The sequence below is a fragment of the Fukomys damarensis genome, unplaced genomic scaffold (assembly GCF_012274545.1).
Source record: "Fukomys damarensis isolate Sample0158 unplaced genomic scaffold, DMR_v1.0_HiC HiC_scaffold_23, whole genome shotgun sequence".
Classification (NCBI taxonomy): Eukaryota; Metazoa; Chordata; class Mammalia; order Rodentia; family Bathyergidae; genus Fukomys; species Fukomys damarensis.
In genome coordinates, this window is record NW_022900935.1 from 49,539,691 (window position 1) to 49,563,527 (window position 23,837).

General features: G+C 53.1%; 1 protein-coding gene across 10 annotated transcripts; it reads left to right on the plus strand.

Annotated features, from left to right (window-relative positions):
• Window positions 1–6: 6 nt before the first annotated feature.
• Kcnh6 (potassium voltage-gated channel subfamily H member 6) lies at window positions 7–21,563 on the plus strand. Of its 10 annotated transcripts, none has more exons than XM_010616711.2 (14): window positions 7–105; window positions 785–1,015; window positions 6,163–6,324; window positions 6,428–6,633; window positions 9,881–10,306; window positions 11,497–11,896; window positions 12,841–13,040; window positions 13,157–13,409; window positions 17,136–17,329; window positions 17,952–18,036; window positions 18,371–18,463; window positions 18,589–18,751; window positions 19,428–19,605; window positions 19,943–21,563. In XM_010616711.2, the coding sequence occupies exons 1-14, from the start codon at window positions 30–32 to the stop codon at window positions 20,225–20,227; spliced, it is 2,952 nt and encodes a 983-aa protein (XP_010615013.1). In that variant the 5' UTR covers window positions 7–29; the 3' UTR covers window positions 20,228–21,563. The 10 variants fall into 10 exon arrangements, 9 of the variants coding, with proteins under 9 accessions (XP_010615013.1, XP_033623571.1, XP_010615015.1 ...); XM_033767680.1 differs by having other exon boundaries at window positions 18,383–18,463; XM_010616713.2 differs by lacking the exon at window positions 18,371–18,463 and having other exon boundaries at window positions 11,497–11,651; window positions 11,811–11,896.
• The last annotated feature ends 2,274 nt before the right edge of the window (window positions 21,564–23,837 follow it).

The window sequence follows — 23,837 nt, forward strand, 5'->3', positions numbered from 1 at the left end:
AGGTAGCTCCCGGTTGGGGCCAAGGAAAGATGCCGGTCCGTAGGGGCCACGTCGCCCCCCAAAACACTTACCTGGACACCATCATCCGCAAGTTCGAGGGCCAGAGTGAGTGTGTGCGTCGGGGTGGGGATGGGGGCGGTCCAGAGTCCTGGGTCGGTGGCAGGAGCAGTCAGACCTCTTTGCTAACTTACGTTGGGGAAAACGGGGAGCAGGTGCCGTTCTGAATGCAAAATCCTTCGCTTTGAATCCTCCTGAACACCTTCTCCATCCTGGAAAATGGGAAGAGTGCGGCTCCTACCCCTCCCCACCAGTTTTCTTAGTGCCCAAACCCTGACTTGCTTTTGTAATCATTGCTCTGCTTCCCCTCCAGACTGTCCCCCTCACTCTAAAGGTTTCCTTGGCTTCTTTCCTGGTGACCACGGACACGCCGCTTTCCCAGATCTGACCCCCAACTGGTCACATCCTTGCTGTCTCTTCTGGACCTTCTTTGCTGTTTTCAAGTCTTGAGCCCTTCTCCCACCTCACCAGCCCTGCTTCCCTGTTCTTCCCGCGGTCCCCGGGACTGATCGCCCCTTGCTTTACTGGCCACCATGCTCCTCCCTCCCCCTTCACCCCTCTTGATCTCGCTCCTCCTGCCGCCCCCCTACCTGACCCTCCCCTCCTCCCCAGCCCTGCCCCCACATCTAAATTCCCTTTCCTGCTGCCATGGGCCCCTACGATCGTTCCCTCCCTGCCACCCAGTCGAGGCTGCCAGGGTCTCCGTACCTCTTACCTCCCACCCCAGGTCGTAAGTTTCTGATAGCAAATGCTCAGATGGAGAACTGCGCCATCATTTACTGCAATGACGGCTTCTGCGAACTCTTCGGCTATTCCCGAGTGGAGGTGATGCAGCGACCGTGCACCTGCGACTTCCTCACAGGCCCCAACACCCCAAGTAGTGCTGTGTCCCGCCTGGCGCAGGCCCTGCTGGGGGCTGAGGAGTGCAAGGTGGACATCCTCTACTACCGAAAGGATGGTGAGACACAGTTGGGCTAGGGGCTCTGCAGGGTAGGCTTGGCTGGCCCCCTCTCTTTCCCACCAAATGGCCCCGGGGAGGGCACTTACACAGGGACTAATGGACCAGGACACATCCTGCCCCTCAGCTTTCTCATTGGTGGGAGGAAGCAATGGGTTTCGGATGCTCTGGCATCTGCAGTCTTTTGCAGGGGCTTGGGACAGGCTTTCCAGTACTGACCTGGGGCAGAGCCTCCCGCTCCATCATTCCTCCCCTTTGTCCTCGGTCTCCTGGCTACCTACTTTGTCACTGTCAGCCCCAGCTGTCAGGCAGCTGGGATGGAAATTAACCTTCCCTCATCTGTGTCTGCTCTGGGGATTAGGGGAAGAGTCACCCCCTCAAGGCCTCTGCGGCCAGGGAAGGCATGGGAGCTCCTGTTTGGCTCATCCAGCACCATCTCTTTGAGAAGGTAGGCACTGGAGTTGGCCCTAACCATGAAGCTCATCCAGATGGAGTTTGGGTTGTTGCTGCTACCCAAACTTATAGCAAGCAAAACTGGCATAGGTTAAGGGGCCGAGGACAAAACTCAGCAGCTTATCCTCCCAGGACTGCAGGGACCCCAGTGGAGCTGAGAGAGAAGTGTTGGTGGGAACTAGCATCAGAGCCTGAAAGTCCTTTGGAAATTACCAGGGTCAAGGTCCACAGCCAACCTGCTTCTAGACCACAACTACCTGTGGCATATTTTCCAAAACACACCTTCCCTAGAGAAAGGTCAGAAGGCACAGGATGAGACTAGGCAAGTGTATTTGGAAAAATGTCCCAGCAGTTCTGATGTCCTGCTAAGTTTAGAAACCACTGGCTTAGATAAATCCCTTCATTTTATGGCTGTGCAGTCGACCTGAGAAAGACTCCACTGCTAGGGTCCACTGTGAGACCGGAGCCAAAGTCTCTGGACTCTTCCCTGAGAGACGTCTGTTCTGAGTATTCCCAAGAGGAAAGAAAGGAGCCAACTCCCTCTGTCCTTGGAGATAGGACTTTTGGAAAAGGAAGTCTCCAGAAGAGAGAAGCCCCCAAGGAAAAATAGCATGAGAGCCAGCAGGATACAAAAGAATGCAGATGCCTGGGACTGATGGGTTTTGAAAGACCAGGTTCCAGGGAGCTTGTGTGTGTGTGTGTGTGTGTGTGTGTGTGTGTGTGTGTGTAACATACGTGTGAGTGTGAATGTGAGAGTGTGTGCATGTGTATGCATGCATGTGTGTGCCACTGTAGGCTTCTGAGGGGCTTCTTGGGCAGGCCCTGACTGCTGCCATGGCTGTCCCTTGCTGCTGCCATCCAAGAAAGCAGCAGGTGTGAAGTGCCGTGGCAGGGGCAGCAATGGGGGGACTGGGAAGAATCTGGATTAGTGTGGTAGGACTCACAGGGTTAATGAAGTCAGAATAGTTTTAAACGCTGTGACCTCACCTCTTCACATCGCTGCAGGGAGGAGGTGACAGTCAGAGGAGTGAGAAGGGTCCTGGAGGAACAGGATAGCACAGCAGGAAATGGGGGGAAGCAGGTCCTGTCTTGATTCCTTGATGCCAAAGCTCTCCCTGTACTCCGGAAGGTGGAAGCTAATCCCAGACTCCTGGGCTTGTCGGATCAGGGTTCTTGGAGTCCCATCAGCGCCCTGAAGTTGCCTGGGCGGGGAACGGAAGTCAAGGCCAGGTCTTAACCCAAACCCTGACGAGGTCCTCCAGCTATCAGAAGATGCCCAACTAGAGTTGGAGGGCAGCCCTGAGTGAAATAGAAATTACCCACATATCTGGTGCTCTGTAAGTTCCAATCTGCCTCTGCCCCACCCTCAGTCCTTCCTTGTCCTGTTGCCCAAGCCTCTGACCATCTGGACATTCCTGAAATTGGCCTGAAACCCTAAAAGGGACCTTCCTGGCCTGCATGACATTAAGAGAAGGATATAGTGCTCAGATAACTTTTGTTCACCTTATGGTCCACTCTGACCACACGATTCTTTTCTTTTTATCGTATTCACATCTTACAGTCTTGCTCAGGGACTTCCATCCTAATGGTGATTTATGTCCTTCCCACATCAGCGTTTTCTCTCTTCTCCACCCCTTGGCTCTAGGGAGGTGGGAAGGGGTCCTGAACAGATCTCTAGCTGATTTATTTATAATCCTCTTTTCCTCTAAAAGGGTAATCCACTGTATAGAGTCGGCTCAGAGGCTGGGGCACTTGGTAAAAATCACCCCCGTGAGACCAAGGTCAGAGACCCTTGAGAAATCAAGGCTCTTACCCTCCCACACCTGTTTTTGCTAGGAAAAGTAAGAACATAAGATATATGCAGGAAGGGGCACTGTCGCAAGAGTAGGACAAATGAGAGTCTGGGGGGTGGGGGCAGAGAGAGCACTCAGATACCCACTTACCCCTGCCCCATTGGGCGCTTGCCAGAGTGCCGAGCCCTGCCTGCCTTTACTAGGTCCTCTACTCTGATGAGCCTGAACCAGAATCCTGTAATCTCCAGGTCAGTCCTCAGCTCCACTTAAGGAGGACAGGGCAAGGCTGAGGTCAGGAGCTACTGTCTGTCCCCTCCCTCCCCCAATGCTTTCCACATGTTCACCTATAAGTGCCAGGAGGCCCAAGCTGGCGGCAGCCTCCCTCCTATTGCCGCCTTCCACCCCTGGTCCCTGAGGGCTTGGCACGAGTCGGGTGTGCGGAAAGAAATCAGAGGAAGGCTGTGGAGGTAGCTCAGTCGTTGAGTGCTTGCCTAGCATGGGTGAGGCTCTGGGTTCAACCCTCACTGTCTCTGGAAAAAAAGGGAAGGCTATGAAGAGGGTAGGGTGAGGGTCAGAATGGGGAGGGGATGTGGGCAATGAGAAGCCCTGGGAGGAGACCCTGGAAGGGAAAAATATGCAAAGATTGTGGTTTTTTTTCTTCAAGGGCAGGGCGAAGACATCAGAACACTAGCACTCCTGGGCACAACTAGACACTCACCCAGTACTGTTCACCCAGTCACTTGTGGGCTCTGAGCCTTGGATAAGTAGGGACAGCTACCCTGGGGTATATGGAGAGAATATGCTGGACTCTTCCAAATTCTCATAGCCTCCTCTCTGCCTACCCCAGAGGCAACTAGCATGGGAGTGGGATGTGAGTGCCATGCACTGACCCCCACCAATCTCCAACCCCTAATGCTGTGATGGTCTGGTCTTTGGTCTTTTGCCAGTCTGAGTTTTCAAACAATAGCATTAGTGGGTGGGAAGACTGGGCCTTGGCAACTCGCAGCAGCATCAAAAACCTGGAAGCCTTTCCACTCTGCCCCTTTCCTGCCCCCCACCAGAACAGGTCTCCCCAGTACCAGAGAGACTAGGGACATAGTCTGGTGTTAGAGGCCTTGCCACACCCCAGGCTGACAAGAGTGACTATAGCAATGCAAGCCCAGGAGCGGTGTGGATGTCTCCCCTGGGCCAAGGCAGCAGCTGGCGGATGGCTGCCTGGTACCTGGGAGTCCGGGAATCTGATCTGGGAGATTCATGCTCCTGGGAGAAAAGTGGGAGGGAGGAGGAGGGAGGCTCAGCTGTACCCCAGTCCCAATGGCTATGAGAATGAGCTGGGGATGTGAGCAGTCAATAGGGAGTCTGAGGGAGAGTGATTCTAGTGGCCCCCCAAATAGCAGTACTGCTGCTGGTAGCCCATGTGCCTTCATATTTACACGTTTTTTTTTTTTAACTTAATTTAAAAACACCTGGAGTGCCGGGCGTGGTGGCGCACGCCTGTAATCCCAGCACTCGGGAGGCTGAGGCAGTAGGATCGCTGTGAGTTCGAGACCAGCCTGGGCTACATAGTGAGTTCCAGGTCAGTCTGAACTAGAGTGAGACCCTGTCTCAAAACACACACACACACACACACACACACACACACGCACGCACGCACGCACAAAACACCTGGAAAAGATGAGACAGACCCAAATCTGCCTTTGGAGTAAAATTCTGCCTTTTGATTGGCATGGTCACCTGAGGCCCCTGTCCCCGAGGATCCTGCCCTTAAGTGAGACCCTCTCAAAACACACACACACACACACACACACACACACACGCACGCACGCACGCACAAAACACCTGGAAAAGATGAGACAGACCCAAATCTGCCTTTGGAGTAAAATTCTGCCTTTTGATTGGCATGGTCACCTGAGGCCCCTGTCCCCGAGGATCCTGCCCTTGGTCCTGGTACCTGCCAGTAGTTTGAATTGGAGGACATAGGATCCCTATGGAGTGCCGGCTCATAGGGTCTGCTCTGTGGTATGCATTATTTCAGCTGATTTTTTTCCATCCATCAGCGGAAAGGTAGCAAGAGCCTGGAGCAAAGAGGGGGAACAGACTGTCCAGAGGCACAAAGGAGCCAACAGCTATGTCTGGGCTTCCCAGGAAGTGGAACAAGTAGCATGAGGGGCCTGCCCTGCCCCCTCGTGGCCTTTTCCTTCTCTCCGCCCCCTAGGACTCTGCTCTGCTTGCTCTCTGGTCCCAGCCTGTGTCTTGGGACCCTGCCCCAATACCCTCCTCCTAGACAAGGCCCTTCCCTTTGCCAAGCTGTTGTGTGCTAAGAGCCCAGGGGTCTTTGCTCTGTGTTTCCTCCCAGCCACAGCTAATCAGTTTCTCAGAACCCCAGGCTGTCACCTAAGGACCTCCTAAGGCCTGATATACCTACTGGCTCTATGCCCAGCACTTAGTGTGCTCCCAACAACCAGTTCCCTCCAGGGTCAGCAAAGGGGGCATTTTTGTGGTGTGGCATCGTGGGAGCTCAGCCCAGGGCCAGCCAGAGCAACATGGGGGTAGAGTGTCTCATCTCACCTCTCCACTTAATCCACCCCCATCTCCTCAACTTTAATTAGAGCAGAAACAAACTTTGAGGCTAAGCCCTGAACTGAGGGCCATGCCTGGACTTGGACCTAATGCTACGTTATGTCCTAATGAGCAAGTTAGTTGCTCTCCCCATCTCTGCCCTGTGTGTGGGGCACTGGCTGGCCAGCCTTACCCAATCTCTGCCCATTAGTTCCGGTCAATGTCTAGGCCTCTTCTTGCCAGTAGATACCCTTATCTTGACCTTCACTCAGCTTCCTCCCTCGCCAATGGAGAAGGCGATTTCAGCGATCATCCCTTGCCCCTTGCCAATGATGTTTGCAGCCTCCAGCTTCAGATGCTTGGTGGACGTGGTACCTGTGAAGAATGAGGATGGTGCCGTCATCATGTTCATCCTCAACTTTGAGGACCTGGCCCAGCTCTTGGCCAAAAACAGTAGCCGCAACCTGACCCAGCGCCTGCTGCCCCGCAGCTTTCTGGGCTCTGGTGAGTAAGGTGGGCGGTGGGTCGTGGTGACCAGGACAAGTTGGGGGCACCCCCTGGAGCAGTGCCCTGGCCCTGGCTGCTCTGACCCAGGCCCTGGTTTCAGAGGCCTCTCATGGCAGGCCAGGTGGACAGGGGCCTGGCCCAGACAGGGGCAACTACAGGACCGTCAGCCAGATCCCGCAGTTCACGCTCAACTTCGTGGAGTTCAACCTGGAGAAACACCGCTCCGGCTCCGCCACAGAGATTGAGATCATTGCTCCACACAAGGTGGTAGAGAGAACGCAGAACGTCACTGAGAAGGTCACTCAGGTGCGAGCCTGCAGGGCAGGGAGGGCAGGGCTGTGCTGGGCCCCCTAGGGTCCCCTGCCAAGCCCTGGACCTGGGGTTCTTTGAGGATTTGACTAACAGAGATGCAGCTTGTCCAGGCCCCTGCTTGAGTGGGCTTTTAGTCCTCAAGGCCTCCCCTGAGGCCATGGCCTAGAGGTCAAGCTCCTGGAGCTAGGGGAAGTTGGGGTCAGCAGTGCCTGTAAATATGCTTCCTCTTAGGCCTGGAGGAGTTGGGGGTAGGAGGGAGAGGGGTGGCATGTACAGGCCACCATTGGGAGCCTGCCCAAGGCACTTCCAGTCCCAGGGAAGGAGAAGTGGAGACAGCATCAGGGCCATATAGAAAAAAGGAGAGGAAGGAAGGGTGGCAGGAGGCCCCCAGCCCTGCTCTTGCCCCTTGCCTTTGACGTGACAACCACCTCCCCCTTCAACCTGCACACAGGATCCTCCTGCATGTCAAGAAGAGACAGGGCAGAGCTGATACCTCTGTTGACACTGAGCAGCCTCCTACAGACCCATCCCTGAATGTCCCCTCCCCATGTGACCCCTTATTGCCCAGCTCAAGGTAAATGTCCCTGAGTCCACTCTCCTTTATTATCCTGAAGCTTGATGACCTGACCATTCTAGAGGGAAACATAGAATTTTGCTTGAGTGACCAGAGTCCTGCTACTGATTCACTGTGTGACTTCAGACAGGGGACACCCCCACCTTCTGGGCCTTGGGGCTCTCTTGTGCAAAAGGCAGTTTGTTAGATGAAATGGTCTCTGAAGACCCATTTGACATTAATTAGTGGCAGCTCAGGAGACAGTCAAAGCTCTAATCCATGGGAAGACCTAGGCTATGGCTGAGAAAGTGGGTGCAAGCTTTTTATGGGGCTGTCCCTTCATGAGGCAGCCCTTTTCCTCTATGCCCCTTGCCATCAGAAGAACAGTCAGTGCTGGAACCAGCAGGTCTGAGGGAGACCGCTCAACCCATCACTGAGTGCAAGGACGGGGAAGGAGAGAGCCCAGGCTGCAGGGATGGGCCTTCTGAGATCAGGAAAGGTGAGAAAGCCCACAGCTGCTAACACCAAGGCCTTTAAGTTGGTACAAATGTGGTGGCCACCACGATGAGGGGCTGTTGGATTGAAGACTCATCTCTGAAGCTGGGCAGGCCTGGCTGGCGCCCTTATTGCCTGCCTCTATCTTGTTTCCTACCCTAGCCACTCTTGTCTTTACTCCCCACCCAACATGGGCCCCAAGGCCAGAAGTGGCACCTGACAGAGCTCAGAGAAGAGAATTGGCATGGCCCAGAAAAGGGAAGTCACCTTGACCTCTACTAGAACTTTAAGCGGCTAAGGCTATGATTTCACTCCCAGGTACCTGTATTCTGAAGGCCCACCAGTTCCAGATGTTCCTGGGCAGGAACCATAAAAGCGCCTTCATGCTGGCTTCAGAGGCAGTGGGAGACTGAGCAACGGAGAGGCTCCCTGTCTGGGACCCAGAGGAGCTCAGGGGCTGGACACTTCTCAGGACCTTGGAACCATCTTCCCTTTCCCTGCAGCCTTTCTCTCACTCCCCAGACAGGCAGGGCTAGGGAATGGCCTGGCTGAGGGGGAGGACACCGACAGCCCAGGGGTGGTGGCTCAGCTTGCACTTGGAAACAGAGCCCAAGCTGTCAGTGCTCATTCAGTGGCCGGTAGCTGAGAGCTCATGTGGTCTGCACGTTGGGACACAGTGAAAAATAGGCTGGTTGAGACAATAGCCCGGCTGAACTGAGAGCCCAGGAAAGGGTACCTGTGTGATCAGGGCTGCATATGGGGCAGGGAAAAAAATTTAAAAGAGGGTCCCTATCCATGTGGGGCCAGGGAGGCTTCCTGAGGACGTGAAATATGACCCAAGGCCCAAAGGCCTAGTGGAAAATTATTACAGGGTGAGGACACTGTGGCCCCCACTGTAGGGTTTGGATGTCAGATCCAGAATCCTCTGGGGGAAAGCAGCCCTTTGTTGGAGCTTCTTTCTTGTGATCCGGTCTGCTAACTGATCTGCTCTGTTAGCTCAAAACCTCACAGTGCAGATTTTCTTAAACTGGAACCTTCCACCAGACTCCATCTGGTAGGAAGGGGTCAGCAGTGGTCAGCCCCGCAGGGTCGCCCCTTGGTGAAGAGATGTCTGATAAGGATGAGGAAGCAGGAGGACTGACCACGTGGAACAGTATGTGTCACCTAATGCAAATAGATACCATCTCATTTTATCACAGCAACCACACACCTTTGGCTGTTTTTTGTTACCCATTTTGCAAGTGTGGGAAGTGAGAAGTTACAAAACTTGCCCCAGGGCACACAGAGAGCAATTGTCAGACCTGGGGATTCTACCTTGGAGTCTGCTTCGAAACCCATGCCCTTCCTCATGTCCGGTCTCTTTCATCTCTCCTGTTGGGCAGCCAGCAAAGCCTGGAGGTGTTGGGCCAGGGCCCCTCCCTAGTCTTGGAGGCATGAGTAGTAGGGGAAAAACAGAAGATGCTCCACTGAATACACTGATTCAAACTCCCCTGGACATGTGTGAAGCAGCTGGGGTTCCCTGGTGCCCAGGGCCTATAAAAGATCCAGATTGGCTATTCCCATCCCAAATTTGGCTCTTTCCATTGGCACCTTTTTTTTTTTTTTTTTTTTTTTTGAGACAGGGTCTCACTATGTAGTTGAGACTGACCTGGAACTCACTATGTAGCCAGCCTGGTCTGGAACTCACAGTGATCCTCCTGCCTCAGCCTCCCGAGTGCTGGGACTACAGGCATGTGCCACGATGCCTGGCTTCCATGGGTCCCAAGGGAAGGCCTTCCCTAGTCCAGGGCTGCAGAGCCCTTAGAAATGGATCCTATTGTAGGGGTTACCTGTTCCCTTCAGGAACCTCTACTATAGAGGGCTTCCCAAACCCACCAGAGAAGATTGACCACCAAGTTATCTCCTCAATCCGGCTCTTCTCTGGAATATTCCCAGAGATGACTAACTCCAGGATGGCCTGTTTCTTAGAGGGCTTGTGAGCTTCAAACCCACGATCACCATGAGACAGAGCTGGACCCTTTGTCCTTTGTCCCATCCCCTCTGTCTGCACTTCCTCCCAACCATCTGATCCCTCTGTCCTTTTCAGACTTTGTCACCCGCCCTTTCCAACGGCTCCCTTCCTAGGCCTCTCCCCAAGACCCGTCTCACCGGCAGTGGTCAGCCCCCCTGACCACTTGTGGCCCTCACCCCCAGGTCCTGTCCCTGGGTGCAGATGTGCTGCCGGAGTACAAGCTGCAGGCACCACGCATCCACCGCGGGACCATCCTGCACTACAGCCCTTTCAAGGCCGTGTGGGACTGGCTCATCCTGCTCCTGGTCATCTACACAGCTGTCTTCACACCCTACTCAGCCGCCTTCTTGCTCAGTGACCAGGATGAGTCCCAACGGGGGGCCTGCGGCTACACCTGCAGTCCACTCACCATGGTGGACCTCGTTGTGGATATCATGTTTGTTGTGGACATCGTTATCAATTTCCGAACCACCTATGTCAACTCCAATGATGAGGTAGTCAGTCACCCCCGCCGCATTGCTGTCCACTACTTCAAGGGCTGGTTCCTCATCGACATGGTGGCTGCCATCCCCTTTGACCTGCTCATCTTCCGCACTGGATCTGATGAGGTGAGCAGACCGCATTCAGGCCCCAGCCCTGCGGCTGCCCCGCCTCACTGCCCTGGGTACAGAGAGACTCTGGCACTGGTGCGGGGGGAGGAGCACGGAGGCCTCAGGCACCTGTGTCGTCTTCCAGACCTGGAGAAAGACCAGCTGGTGGGCTGCGCCTCTGCCCAGCTCTCTGAGCAGGCCAGATGAGAGGAGCAGGTCCTTCACTGCCCCAAAATTTCTGCCTCTTCTGGAATGGGCAGCTCTGTAGTCTCAGTCCCTTATGTACCCAGGAGGTAGAAAGAGGATCCACAGCCTGCACCCCCAAAGCAGCTTCACCCCCTTCGTACCTCTAGCCCCTTTCCGTGCTGGCTTTGCTTCCCATGAGTGACACGAGTGCATTTTCACACTCGTCTCATAGCTTCTGGTCCCACTTTTCTCTCCTCCTCTATCTCCTCAGAATCAGCTTTCTACCCAAATCCACTCTCTCTGGTTTCAGTCACCTCCCAGCCTCCAGCCTGTCCGGCGGGGAGGGTCCCCCACCCCCAGCAAATTGTCATAGTCATATCCTCTCCACCCTGCTGCCTGTGCCTACACTGAGTAGCCTTCTTCCCCACCTCTGTCCCTCTACACAGCAGCCAGCACAAAGTTCAGATCTCTTCCCTGCCACTGTCACTTACCCACCTGTGAGAATCTTCAGGGGCTCCCACGCCTTCAGGATGAAATACCCTGAGGTCCACAGGAGCAGCCCTGCCCACCCACCCTCCTAGCCTCGGGTCTCACTGCCTCACCACCTCCCACCGTGCTCCAAGCTGCAGGGCCACGCTCCGTTTCCCACTTGGGCCCTGCCACTTCAAACCTCGTGCCTCTCCTGTGCCACCCATGTGCCAGGAGTGTCCCCTGCCCCTCCCTCTGCCTGGGGACCTAGCCTGACCTCTCAAGATTTGTGCGTTTCTCATTTCCCCTGTGAAGCCCCTCTGGACCTGCCCCTGTAGACTTGACCTACCTTTCCTCCATGAGCCTAGTGGGCTTCTGTCCTGCAGCCAGAACACTGTGCTGAGCTTTCGGCTGAGAACACTGTGAGGTCCCACACTATGTCCCACTATGCCGGCCTAGAGCAGGTTTTTATTAGTGCTTGTTAAGTGACTCTGTGACCGTGGATATGAATAAACCAATATGAGCCCGATTACACCCTTTCCCCCGCCCCACAGACCACCACCCTGATCGGGCTACTGAAGACAGCGAGGCTGCTGCGGCTGGTGCGTGTGGCACGGAAGCTGGACCGCTACTCCGAATATGGGGCGGCCGTGCTCTTCTTGCTCATGTGCACCTTTGCACTCATTGCTAACTGGCTGGCCTGCATTTGGTACGCCATCGGCAATGTGGAGCGGCCCTACCTGGAGCCCAAGATCGGCTGGCTGGACAGCCTGGGCGCTCAGCTGGGCAAGCGCTATAACGGCAGTGACCCAGCGTCGGGCCCCTCGGTGCAGGACAAGTACGTCACAGCCCTCTACTTCACCTTCAGCAGCCTCACCAGCGTGGGCTTCGGCAATGTTTCACCCAACACAAACTCTGAGAAGGTCTTCTCCATCTGCGTCATGCTCATCGGCTGTGAGTACAGCCTTGCGCTGTGGGCCTTGGGAATTCTGGGCTTTGACTTGGAAACAGACATAACATACGGTAACCATGCACGTTGCACTGTGATCCTAGGTGCACAACATGCTTATTTTTGCACGTGTATACAATCAGTTGTACACGGGATGTGACACTCCAGCTGCCCTTGCAATAGGCCAGGTACCAAGATAAGTATTTGCAGAGCCCAGTACAAAATAGAAACGTGGGGGCCCATCTTGAAAAATTATTAAGAATTTTGAGAGGGCGATAGCAGAGCTTTATTTTAGCTCAGGCCCTGTGACTGCACAGGCTAAAGCAGACCCTGCCAGCCACTCCTCTAAGCACTGAGAGATGCCCCCATTTGGCTCCTTTATGAGCCCAATTTACAGAGCAGGAACTGAAGGCCCCAACTGGCCAGGAAGCACACAGCTAGTGGGTCTCTGAGCCCACGGCCAGGCCAAGTGACCAGCTCCACGGCTGTGTGCTCTCAGTCCCTGCACCCAGCTTCCTGCTTTCCAAGACACCTGGTTTAGGAACTCGAAGACAGTGAGGAATTTTACACATAAATTAAGTTGTCATGTTCAGAGTATTTAGAGATGTGAAAGCCCAGAAAAACAAAAACAAGGGGAAAAAATGGGTGAAAACAACAGACCAAGAGTTTTCCCATTATAATTTAACAACTTGAAGGAGAAAATAAATATGAACAACAACAAAAAATCCATCACCCTAATTCTTTCTTCAAAGGAACTTGGCCTCAGGGACCAGGAAAATGCCAAGCGGCCCAGGGACAAGGGCAAAAAGCCCAAGAACCTTTGTCCCCGCGTGTCCTGGCACTGTCCTGGTACTTGTGACCTCTCCCTGGACTGAGGTCCTCACCAGGGGGCTGCCGGGAGAGGGAGACCTGGACTGGTAGCGCGGCTCACTCCCTGCCCGGTCCCCAGCGCTCATGTACGCCAGCATCTTCGGCAACGTGTCCGCCATCATCCAGCGCCTGTACTCGGGCACCGCGCGCTACCACACGGAGATGCTGCGAGTCAAGGAGTTCATCCGCTTCCACCAGATTCCCAACCCGCTGCGGCAGCGTCTCGAAGAGTACTTCCAGCACGCCTGGTCCTACACCAACGGCATCGACATGAACGCGGTGAGCCCTGGCAGCCTCTCGCGCCCCGGGTGGGAAGAGGTCAGGGTCCCCGGGGCGTGGGGGTCCCCCAGCCCCACCCCGGCCGCGCCCCGCTGGACTCGCCCCCGCCCTGGCAGGTGCTGAAAGGCTTCCCCGAGTGCCTGCAGGCAGACATCTGCCTGCACCTGCACCGCACGCTGCTGCAGCACTGCCCAGCCTTCCGCGGTGCCAGCAAGGGCTGCTTGCGCGCGCTCGCGGTGAAGTTCAAGACTACGCACGCCCCGCCCGGCGATACGCTGGTGCACCTTGGCGATGTGCTCTCCACTCTCTACTTCATCTCCCGCGGCTCCATAGAGATCCTACGCGACGACGTGGTCGTGGCTATACTAGGTGAGTCGGGCGTGGTGGACCAGGCCCGTGTTGGGGGACAGCCTGGAGAGGCCCCACCTGGGCCACGTTCTTCCTAATGAGGAGCATTGTCTCCTTTTACTGATCAGACGGTGCCCAGCACGTGTCTCAGAGAGCTCTAAACCCAGCTCCCAGAATCCTCAACACAACCTCTGGCATCGGTCCCGTTTTCTGGAGGGGAAGGTTGAGGCTCATAGAGGTCATGTAACGACCATGCTGGAATTCCCAGGCTTTGTGTCTGACTCAGAAGCCCAGGCAGGTTCCGTGCTACCTTACACTCTTGAGGAGATTATTAGGATGACAGGCTAAGGGGCTGTTTTAGGCGGAGAGAATGCCCTGAAGGCCCTTTTTCATTCAGTGCAGCTGCGGAGATAACTGGTCACTTTGGAGGAACAATATGATTATGGGGGGGCAGACTTGGGTCCCAAATAGGGACCCACCCACCTGCTGTGGGGCCTGGGCCAAGTCACTTTACTTCTGTGGGCATCAGAGTCCTCGTTTTCCTTGCCTTCCTTGTGGCTTCAGCTTCTCCTCAAGTCTCCAGTTCTAACTTTGAGCCTGTCCCCCTTTGGTCTCCATGGCCTGGCTCCCCTCCAGCCCCTGAGGACAGGCCCCCTTAGCAGTGCTCATTCCTCTCCCCCTGGCCTCCCCTCCTCGGTGGGTGGTCACCAAGCACTAGAGCTCCGCTCTCCTCTCTCTATAGCCTCACCTGGGCTGGCTTCTTTCTCCCTCAGCCTTGTCCTCCACCTGTGCCCTAAGGACCCCCAGAGCTCTGTCCAGCCCCAATCTCTCCTTAGCCTGGAATAGTCTGTTCCTTCCTGGCCATGGGCCTGACATTCCATAGGCAGACCAAGCTTAACATATCCCAACCCCAAACCATGACTTGCCCCCAGAAGCAGCCCCATTGGCATCTCCATCGCTGTGAATAATCCCCCTGCAGCCAGGGCTATAATCACGTAGGGGAGCATCCTTCCTCCTCCTGCCATCTAGTCAGCCACAGAACCCTCCGTTCCTCTCTTGGTACCTTTCCATCCCACACCCGTCTCTGTCCCTGCCTGAGTCTGGCTTTTATCATGTCTTTCTGGGAAGGTGTCAGGAGCTCCTTTTCTGTGGCCTTGCATATAGTTTACTCTCATGTTCCATCTTCTGCCAGGGACCAGAGATACACATCTGCACATAGTCCTCTTCTGCTCAAAATCCCTCAGTGGACCAGGCATGGTGGGCACACCTATAACCCCAGCACCCCAGAGGTGGACACAGGAGGATTGCCTTGAGTTTGAGGCCAGCCTGAACTACGCAATAAGTTCAGAGTTAGCCTGGAATACATAGCGCATGCGGGCACAGTTCTACCCAATCTGGCCACCCTGAGTCCTGCTCCCCATTCCCTGGCATTTCATGTTACAGCCATACAGACTGTTCTCTAAACCTGACAAATCTGTCACACCCCTGTACCTTTGCATATGCTGCCACTCTGATTGTAGTGCCTACACTGTGCCTGTCTGGCAGGCATCCTTCAAGGCTAAACTCAAGCACAGGCTGCTCTATGGGCCCTTTACTCATTCTCAGCCTGCCTTACAAGTGCTACCCATGTGGGAGGGATAATAATTATCATCAATAATTAGGAAGTTGGTTCAATTCACGTTCCATTTAGAAACATGAAATCCTCTCATTTTGTTCTGAGTAGAAATAGACATTAGATCATAATCCTTCATCTTCTGGAAAACCAGCACGTATCTCGTCACCCAGATTTCAAGTTTCGGGGTTTCATGTGCGACCCTGGTGAGTCCCTCCTCTCTCTAGGCCTCAAGTCCCTTCTCTGTGGGTGACCTTCCTTTCCGTTCTTTTACGGAGTCATGCCCAACCTCTGTCCTTCTATGCCCAAAGGTCACCAGGCTGACAGGGGTAGGCTTTCTTAGGGTGAGCGAGAGTCAAAGTAATCAAGGTCTGTGGCATCCCAGGCCCTGGCCTCTCTGTTCTCAGCTCTGGCCATGCAGTATAACTACATGCTATTCTTTCTGCCCAGATTGCCTTTCTCCGATAGACCCGATTTTCCTTAATTCTCTCTGAATTTCTCTTTCTGTGTAAGACCTACTCCCTGCCCCAAACCCCCTGGCAGGAGCCCCTCCCTTCCCCATGGCCCCACAGCTTGGTTTTCCTCTGTTCTAAGTGTCTGCAGTTCATCCTGCTAATCTGTTGGCTGCCTGTTGGTCTGCTTATTTGACAGCCTCTTCTTACCTTTTTTTTTTTTTTTTTTTTTTTTTTGGTATCAGGGATCAAACTTGGGTCCTTGTGCTTGCAAGGCAGGCAGTGGCACCACTGAGCTAAATCCTGGGCCCTTCTTAGTTACTTTCTCATTGCTGGGACAAATTACCTGACACCCACAAGTTAAAAGAGGAAAGATTTATTTTATCTCAGTTTGTAGAGGTTTCAGTCCACAATCAGCTGGTTCCAAGGCAGGGCAGCATGGCAGAGGGGCATCAGTGAGAAGAAACAATCCATGCTGTGGGAAGCAGGAAGCAGTGAGTCTTCTTTCCCTTTTTTATTCCATCCAGGCTGCAGGGCTATCAGTTGGTGCCACCAACACCAGGAATGGGTCTCCCCTTTACAGTAAATCCATCACCCACAACCCAAACTATGCTAAACCAATCAGTGAACTAATCCATTATCACACACCTATGATCCAGTCATTCCCCAAAGCCCCACCTATGGGCACATGAGGCTTTGAGGGGAAATCTAGATATGAGCCATAATGTACCTATGACCAGCACATCACTTGGCATAAAGAAGGCTCAATATCCTTGCCATCTACCCTGAGTATGCACCATATGTCCACCCTGTGGCCTCCAACCTGTCCAGTACCTTTCACTGAATTAATCCAGTGCCTGATGGGGCACTTTCTTGAGAGCCCAGTGGGTTAGGCAGGAAAGACACGGTTGAACCCACTTTATTTTTGGCGGGGTACCGGGAATCGAACTTGGGACCTTGCACTTGTGAAGCAGACAGCAGAACCACTGAGCTAAATCCCTGGCCCATGTACCCATTTTAGAGATGAAGAAACTGGAGTTGAGGGGCCGGGCATTTAGCCTAGTGGTTCTACTGCCTGCCTCACAAGTGCAAGGACCCCCAGGGTGGGGGAGAAGAAGAAACTGGAGTTCAGAAAGGGGAAGTGACCTCCTCTGCCAGGGCCTTTTTGATTCACAATGAAGAGCAGGAAGACAAAGAAATGGAAGCCTGAGAATCCTTGAAGGTGTTGGGAGGGTCCTTTGTACCCTGTTCCACAGCACCAGCATTTTGAGGGGAGCAGGAAAGGTTGGGAAGGGATTCTTTGGTGTTTCTTACTACCTCCTGTCCTTCGGACAGGAGAGGCGGCAGTGTCAAAGAACACAGGTAAAAGAAGGGGGAATCTGAGGAGGGAGGGTGGTTCTGAGGGTCTTGGAGACAGCTAGGGAACCCATAAGCCCAGGACAGGAGCATTTCTGAGGGCACCTCTGTGAAGCTCAGAGGACAGAAGAAGGACATTCCCCCTTCCTCTTCCTCCCAGACAATCTGCACATCCAGCCCAATCCCTAGACCCTGATCCTAAGCACCAGGCCCCGCCCCAGCAGGATCCATGAGCAGAGGGTCATGTTTAAGGGACTCTCAGGGAGGCTCCTCATAAGGTGGCTTGGAGCCAGACCCTGGAGGGACCACCACCCCTCTGGCTGCCAGGAAAGAACGACATCTTTGGGGAGCCTGTTAGCCTCCATGCCCGGCCGGGCAAGTCCAGTGCGGACGTGCGGGCCCTGACCTACTGTGACCTGCACAAGATCCAGCGGGCAGACTTGCTGGAAGTGTTGGACATGTACCCTGCCTTTGCAGACAGCTTTTGGAGTAAGCTGGAGGTCACCTTCAACCTGCGGGACGTGAGTCTGAGCCAGTGGGCCGGGGCGGGTGGTGGCTCCTCTGCTGCTGTCCCTTGCCCCAGTCTCTCCCCTTCTCACCTAGCACAGGAGACCCCCTGCCTCATTGGGCCCAGGCTCTGGGAGCCAGCAGGTGGCCCGAGTGCCCGATGGCTGGACAACTGGGCAGGAGGGTTACGACCCCATGGCCTGGGTCCTCGAGATGCCTCCCAAGTCTTACAGTGTCAGGAGGGTGGGTAGCCAAGGACACTGTTGAGGACCCCTTTGGAGTGGAATGGAGTCATACTTGGTCTCCTCAGAGGGTGCATCCCACCAGCCCACACGGAGGGAACATTCAGGGAAGAGGAGACTAGAGGGGAGCCTCTCCTAGGACCTCAGTGGGGGTCTTCTTGTCACTGGCCCAATACAAAGTCATTTCCAAACCTCTGTTCACTTGTCTGTACATCCTCACGGGGAAGAGCCTACAGGAAGCTTCCAAGACCTTCACTAGTGTGGGTGCCCAGCCACCTGATACAATTCTCTCACCTACGACAGCAGCCACAGAGGAGGAGCAGAGATAGGGAGGGACAAAGAGGCCCTGTCCCAGTTCTGGTGTCTCTTACTTGATGCTCTTGTTCCCTACAAGGCAGATGGAGGTCTCCAGTCATCACCCCAGCAGACCCCCAGCAGACAAGATCACCAAGGCTTCTTCTTCAATGACAACCAGTCGGGTGAGCACAGCCAGCTCCTGCCCAGTCTCCTGCTCCTTCTTGGTCTTCCTTTCCCTGGGGAGAGAGGCCCCCAAGCCCCTAATTAAATGAGAGGGGACTTCCTCCCTGTGCACCTCCTTCTCCCCCAATTCTCCCAGCATCGATAACCTGTGTTCTCAGAGTCAGACAACCAGGGCTCACTGTTTGCTGGGTGCTGCTCCCAGGGGTAGGTATGGGCCAGGCCACACTTGGTACTGGGCCACACTTAGGTACTAGGTAACTCCCTTGGTACAGGTCCCTGAGCAATGAAACCAGAACTAGAAATCTCCATCCTAACGACTCCTCCCCTCATAAGCTGGGTCTCCAGCTCCTTTCCAGGGCCACAGCCTCTCAGGTCCTGGAAATCTGACCTCCATAGTAGCAAGACCTCATGCTCCAGGTTACCCAGGTAGGGAGAGCTACACCTCACACTGTATTCCACGGCAGGTAAAGGGAGAGCACCAGCTCTGGGGAGAGGGAACAGGCCTATGGAACCAGCTGTGTGGAGCAGAAGTGTCCCTTTCCTTCCTGCAGGTGCAGGACCATCCCTGGGTATCTCAGCTGCATCTGGCCTCTGGCCTGAGTTGCTGCAACAAATGCCTCCAAGGCACAGGCCACCAAACCTGCAGCAGGGACCATTCTGCTGGTCTCAGGAGCTAGGCTCCAGGCTAGAGCAGCTCCAGACCCAGATGGACAGGTGAGGGCTCCTTCTGGCAAGGCTGGGGAGGCTGCAAAGGGCAGACCCTGAAGTAGGCTTGGCATGGGCGCCCCCTCCTGGTACATCTGGGGACTTGCTTGGTGTCGGGTGGGTTTTAGAATGGGGTGCATTATAGTGGCAGATTTTTCTATCCCTGTGTCGCTAAAGCATAATTATTTAGATGGATTCTTCCGGAAAATCCTGGAATACCGAGGAAGCTTCACGGGGAAGAGGCACATCCATGTGCAGAAATAAATCTCATGGAACCTTGGAAAGGGCTTTGGTGGCAGAAGCAGTTTAAGGCCAGCATAGTCTTGGGTTCAAATTATTGGTTGTAAAACTCACCAGCAAGAGTGTGGAAAAGTTATTCAACAGCTCTGAGCCTCAGTTTGCTCTTTTGTGCAAAGGACACAATTAGAATAATCATACCAAAGCATCATTAGAAGGATTGACTGTCGTGGTCTCTACGCCTGGGCACTGGCATCATCAGAGTCAGGGATATGTATGTTAAGGCGAATTTGGACAAAAGGCTGTGGATCCCCATGAGGAAATAGGTTCAGGTAGGTCCCAGGCTGCCACTGCACTGGGAAAGTACAGCATGCAGGCTACAAAGTTGAGAGCTGCCTTCAGGGCCTGAACTGCTCTTAGAAAACTGACCCTGCAGTCTGTCTGGCAGGTTGGAGTCCCGCATGTCATCAGATCTCGGCCACATCCTGCAGCTGCTTCAGCAGTCAGTGCCGCAGGGCCAGACCAGCTACACCCTAGGAGGCCCTGCCTCCAGTGACCTGGCCTTGTTTCCTGCAACTCAGAGTCCAAGGCCCATGCTGTCCCCAGGCCATCTGCCCCCTGCACAGGTGAGAGGTGAGGGGGTCTCCAGGGGATTCCCCGGAAACAGGTGAATGCCCTCCTCATCCCCAACTTGTTCAGAATGTGGCATCAGGTCCAGACCCTCAGTGGCTCCAGAGCAGCTGTGGCTTCTGCTGTCCTCTATGATTTGAGTCATCATGACAGGATCGTTTGGACAAGGTGGTAGCAGATCCTCGACTGCAACCCCAAACCCCACAGCTGAGGCAAAGACCCTGAGGTGTGGGAGGAGGAGTTTCATCCTTCAGGTCAGAGTAGACTAACTCCCATCCTGGCCTGGGAGCTCTCCCATACACAGCATACTTCCATCTTTTTTCCCCTTCCCAGAACCTACCTTATGGTGACCTGAACAAATGTATACCGAAGCACAGGAGTTCCTCTTCCAGGATGCCTCACCTGGCTGTGGCAGTAGAGAAAACCTCGATGACATCCTTGGAACAAGAGCAGCCTGATGGGCTCCTGTCACCCCTGGCCTCACCTCTGTGTCCCCTGGAGGTACAGGGACTTGTCTGTGGTCCTCGCTTCCCCTCCCTCCCTGAACACCTTGGCTGTGTTCCCAAGCAGCTGGAGTTCCAGAGATATGGCTCAGATCCTGGATTCACAAGGAGTTAAGGCCACTGAACTCCAAGATAAAAGCCATCACAAGGAGATTAAAAGTGGCTGAGAATAAAGGATGTTGGGGGGAAGCAGACAGACCCCCAAGATGGGCCTATGAAAGCCATTGTCCTAGAGTAAGTACAAACGACTGATCCAGGTGAGCTCAGGTGACACAAAGGCTCAAGACTTTGACCAGCCCTCCTTGGGAGCTCTGTGCAAGCCCTGCCAAGGGTGGGGGAGCTCAGGCGCAGAAGCAGGTTACAGGATGGAGAGATCAGTGAAGGAAGAAGCCTCTGATCTTCCCTGTGAGCCTTGCTCTGGGCTGTGTGTGTGATTACCTCCTGACTCAAAACTGGCCACCACCTCAAGGTCTAGTACTAAGGAACAGGCTTGGATAGAACTCCTGCCAAGAGCGTCCAACCAGGCTAGAGGTAAAGGCATCCTCTATGGTAGACATGGGGAGCAGAATTTCAGTCTTTATCCCTGATTATTATCAGTCTTCATCCCTGATAGTACCATGACCATATGTGGGTCCCTTGAAGGCAGTGGAATGTTATGCAGCTAATAAAGTCAGCACATTTCATGTTGGGTTTGATGTGTAATTTATCTAAGGGTCATCAAATTCTTGACTGTGTTGTGACCTTCTCGAGGAGCTGGATGGAGGCTCACTCTTCACCACATCCAGCATGTTGAAGACCTGAAGGTGACTCACCTGGGGCTGTTAACCAGATGGGTGAGGGGAAGCAGATATGGCTTGGTGGCCACAGGGAATCATGACAACAGTGAATACTTGCATAGCACTCACTGTGTGCCAGACACCATTTGACTGCAATGAAGACACTAGTTTAATCCTCAAAACAATTCTGAGAGGTCATGTGATTATCCCCACGTTAGAGATGTGGGATCAGTAGTGGAGAGACTAAGAAACTTAATATGAGGGGGACTTCTGGATACTAGTATTATTCTGTTGCCTGATATGGTACTGGTTACACAAGTATGTTCAGGTTGTAAGAACATGTACTTCCATGGGTAAATTACACTCGTTTATTTTTTTTTATTTTTTGGTACTGGGGATCAAACTCCGGTCCTTGCGCTTGCAAGGCAGGTGGTGGAACTGCTGAGCTAAATCCCTGGCCCTCAAAAATAGAGAGGGTGCTGAGTGTGTGTTACAGCTGTAATGCCAGCCACTCAGGAAGTGGAGGCAGGTGGACCACAAGCTCAAGGGCTGTGTCCCTGACTCAAAATAAAACAGTAAAAAGGTCTGGGGGTACAGTTTAGTGGTGGAGTGCTTGTCTAAGCATGCATGAGGTCCTGGGTTCAATTCCCAGCATCAAAAACAAAAATAAGGCCGGACATTTAGCTCAGTGGTTCCACCACCTGCCTTGCAAGTGCAAGGACCCGAGTTCGATCCCCGGTACCAAAATAAATAAATAAATAAATAATAACAAAAACAAATGTCCAACACAATAGGAAAAGGACATGATTTCACCCCCAAACGGTCTGGTCTGAGAGCATGGGCAGGTTAGTCTGTCTGCTGGAAAGGGCTGATGCCCCTAGAGTAACTGGTCACTGGTATTTAGTCCTTTACTCTGTAAAATAATTATAGAAAATAAAAATGTATATCCTCTCTCACATTGTTGATATCTGAAATACTTCACTGGTAAATTTAAATATTTGTAAAGGATGTAACGTCCATTGTGTTGTAAATGTTAACACTGTTATTCCACGCTAGTATTGACCTACTTACATCCAAACCACATAGTGATTTTAATATTGATTCATTTCCATCCAAAGAGCATAGTGATTTTAGGGCCTCCTGAATGCTAGGCAAGGGCTCTATCACTTCCTTTTTTAAATTAGGCTACCACTAGGCTACCTCGCCTGGCCTTAAACTTGTGATCTTCCTGACAGGCATGTGCCACTGTGTCCAAGAACATCATCCATTAAAAATATATAGTTTTAAAATTATAATTAGACTGTTGTGGCAAAGCAGAACAGCTCAGTGTCACAGCTACCAGAATTTGAAAACTAGAGAATCCAGTGGTCACTTGAAGAGCTGGAGAAAAACCTTCATTACACTAGTGAGCTCAGTGGAGCTCCTACTCTGAAGTCTGAGTCCTTAACCAGAAATGAGAGCCTCCATATATAGCGATCTACAGGGTAGGCGAGCATGCTCACTGCAGCAGAGGGGGCGGAGTTAGACTGTTCCAGAAACCGGCTGGGTAAGCATGCTCACTGAAGCAGAGGGGGCCCTTATAGAATATTCTTTGCAAGGGGGCGGATCTTAACAGAACATTTTTGTAGGGGCGGGGCTAACGGTACACTCCTGGGAAGGGAGGGGCCAACGGAACTTTCCCGAGAGGGGCGGAGCAAACGGAACACTCCTGAGAGGTTACAAAATATTTTGATACATTGGGCGGGAGGCTGGCCAGCAGCACAAACTGTTACATTTCTGGAACAAAACAGTCTGGGGGGTGTGGTGGAGGCAAGGCAAGGCAAGGGCCTGTCTCATTGTATAGTATTGCTCTATCAAGACAACAATTAGCAAAAAATGTTTAAAAATAAAATGCTTTTCTTTCATAAAAAAAAAAAAAAAAAAAAAAAAAAAAACTTACCTTGCCGGGGATTTAGCTCAGTGGTTCCGGCGCCTGACTCGCAAGCTCAAGGACCAGAGTACGATCCCCGGTACCAAAATAAAACTCACCTGCAGAGAAAACTTGTCCACATAAGTAGACAGGCCTAAAAAAGGGTTGTTACGTAAAAATTCCTTGAATTCTTTGTAAATTCTCACATTTATTATTAAACTATTTTTAATGATTTCTAACAATCCAGTACAAACCTTCAACTCTGTTGAAAGTCAAAAGTTGGAGACCACCTAAATTTATAACTATGTGACCTAGATTCAGATCTTTCCCCATTTCAAGCTCGCTGCATAGATTCAGGAATTAGCTTTGCCTTGGGGCCCACGGAGAGATGAGGACAGGATGGAAACTGACAAAAACTTGGAGCCAAGCTACTTGGGTTGTTGCCCACTGAAAACCAGCCCTAAAATTCGGGAACATTTCTAGAGTCTGAAGAAGGGCAAGGGAAGACCTGACTTAGGCTTGTTGCTAGGTTCCTGGAATAACGGCACTTCATGTTTAAAGTGGCCATGGGGCAGGAACATGGTTCCCCTTTGACATTTGCCAATGTCAGACCTCGGAGCTCTGCGAGAGACAAGTAGCAGGTCCACCATTAAGGTGGAATTTTAACTTGACAGCGTGAAGATGCCTCTCAGAATAACAGCAGCGGAGAGGAAGATAGCGAGTCACATAGAGGTTTCACTCTCAGGGACTTGGCCTAGAACTTGGGTCCCCGATGGTCGCCTCCCGGTCACGAAAATGCCCATTCACCCGCACAACGCCGTTATCTAGCTGACTGACACCTTGGCCAGCCAATGACATTTGGGGTTGTCAAAGCTCCTGCCTCGAGGAGTTGGGCGGGGCAAGGAGTTGGAATGACAGACATTCACACCAATAACGAGGAGTTTTCAGAACTACTGCCGCAATAACCAATGAGAAGAAGGAATAGTTTAAAAAGGACGGGTCAGGCAGCCAATGGTTGGCCCTGCCGCAGAGGTCGCGTG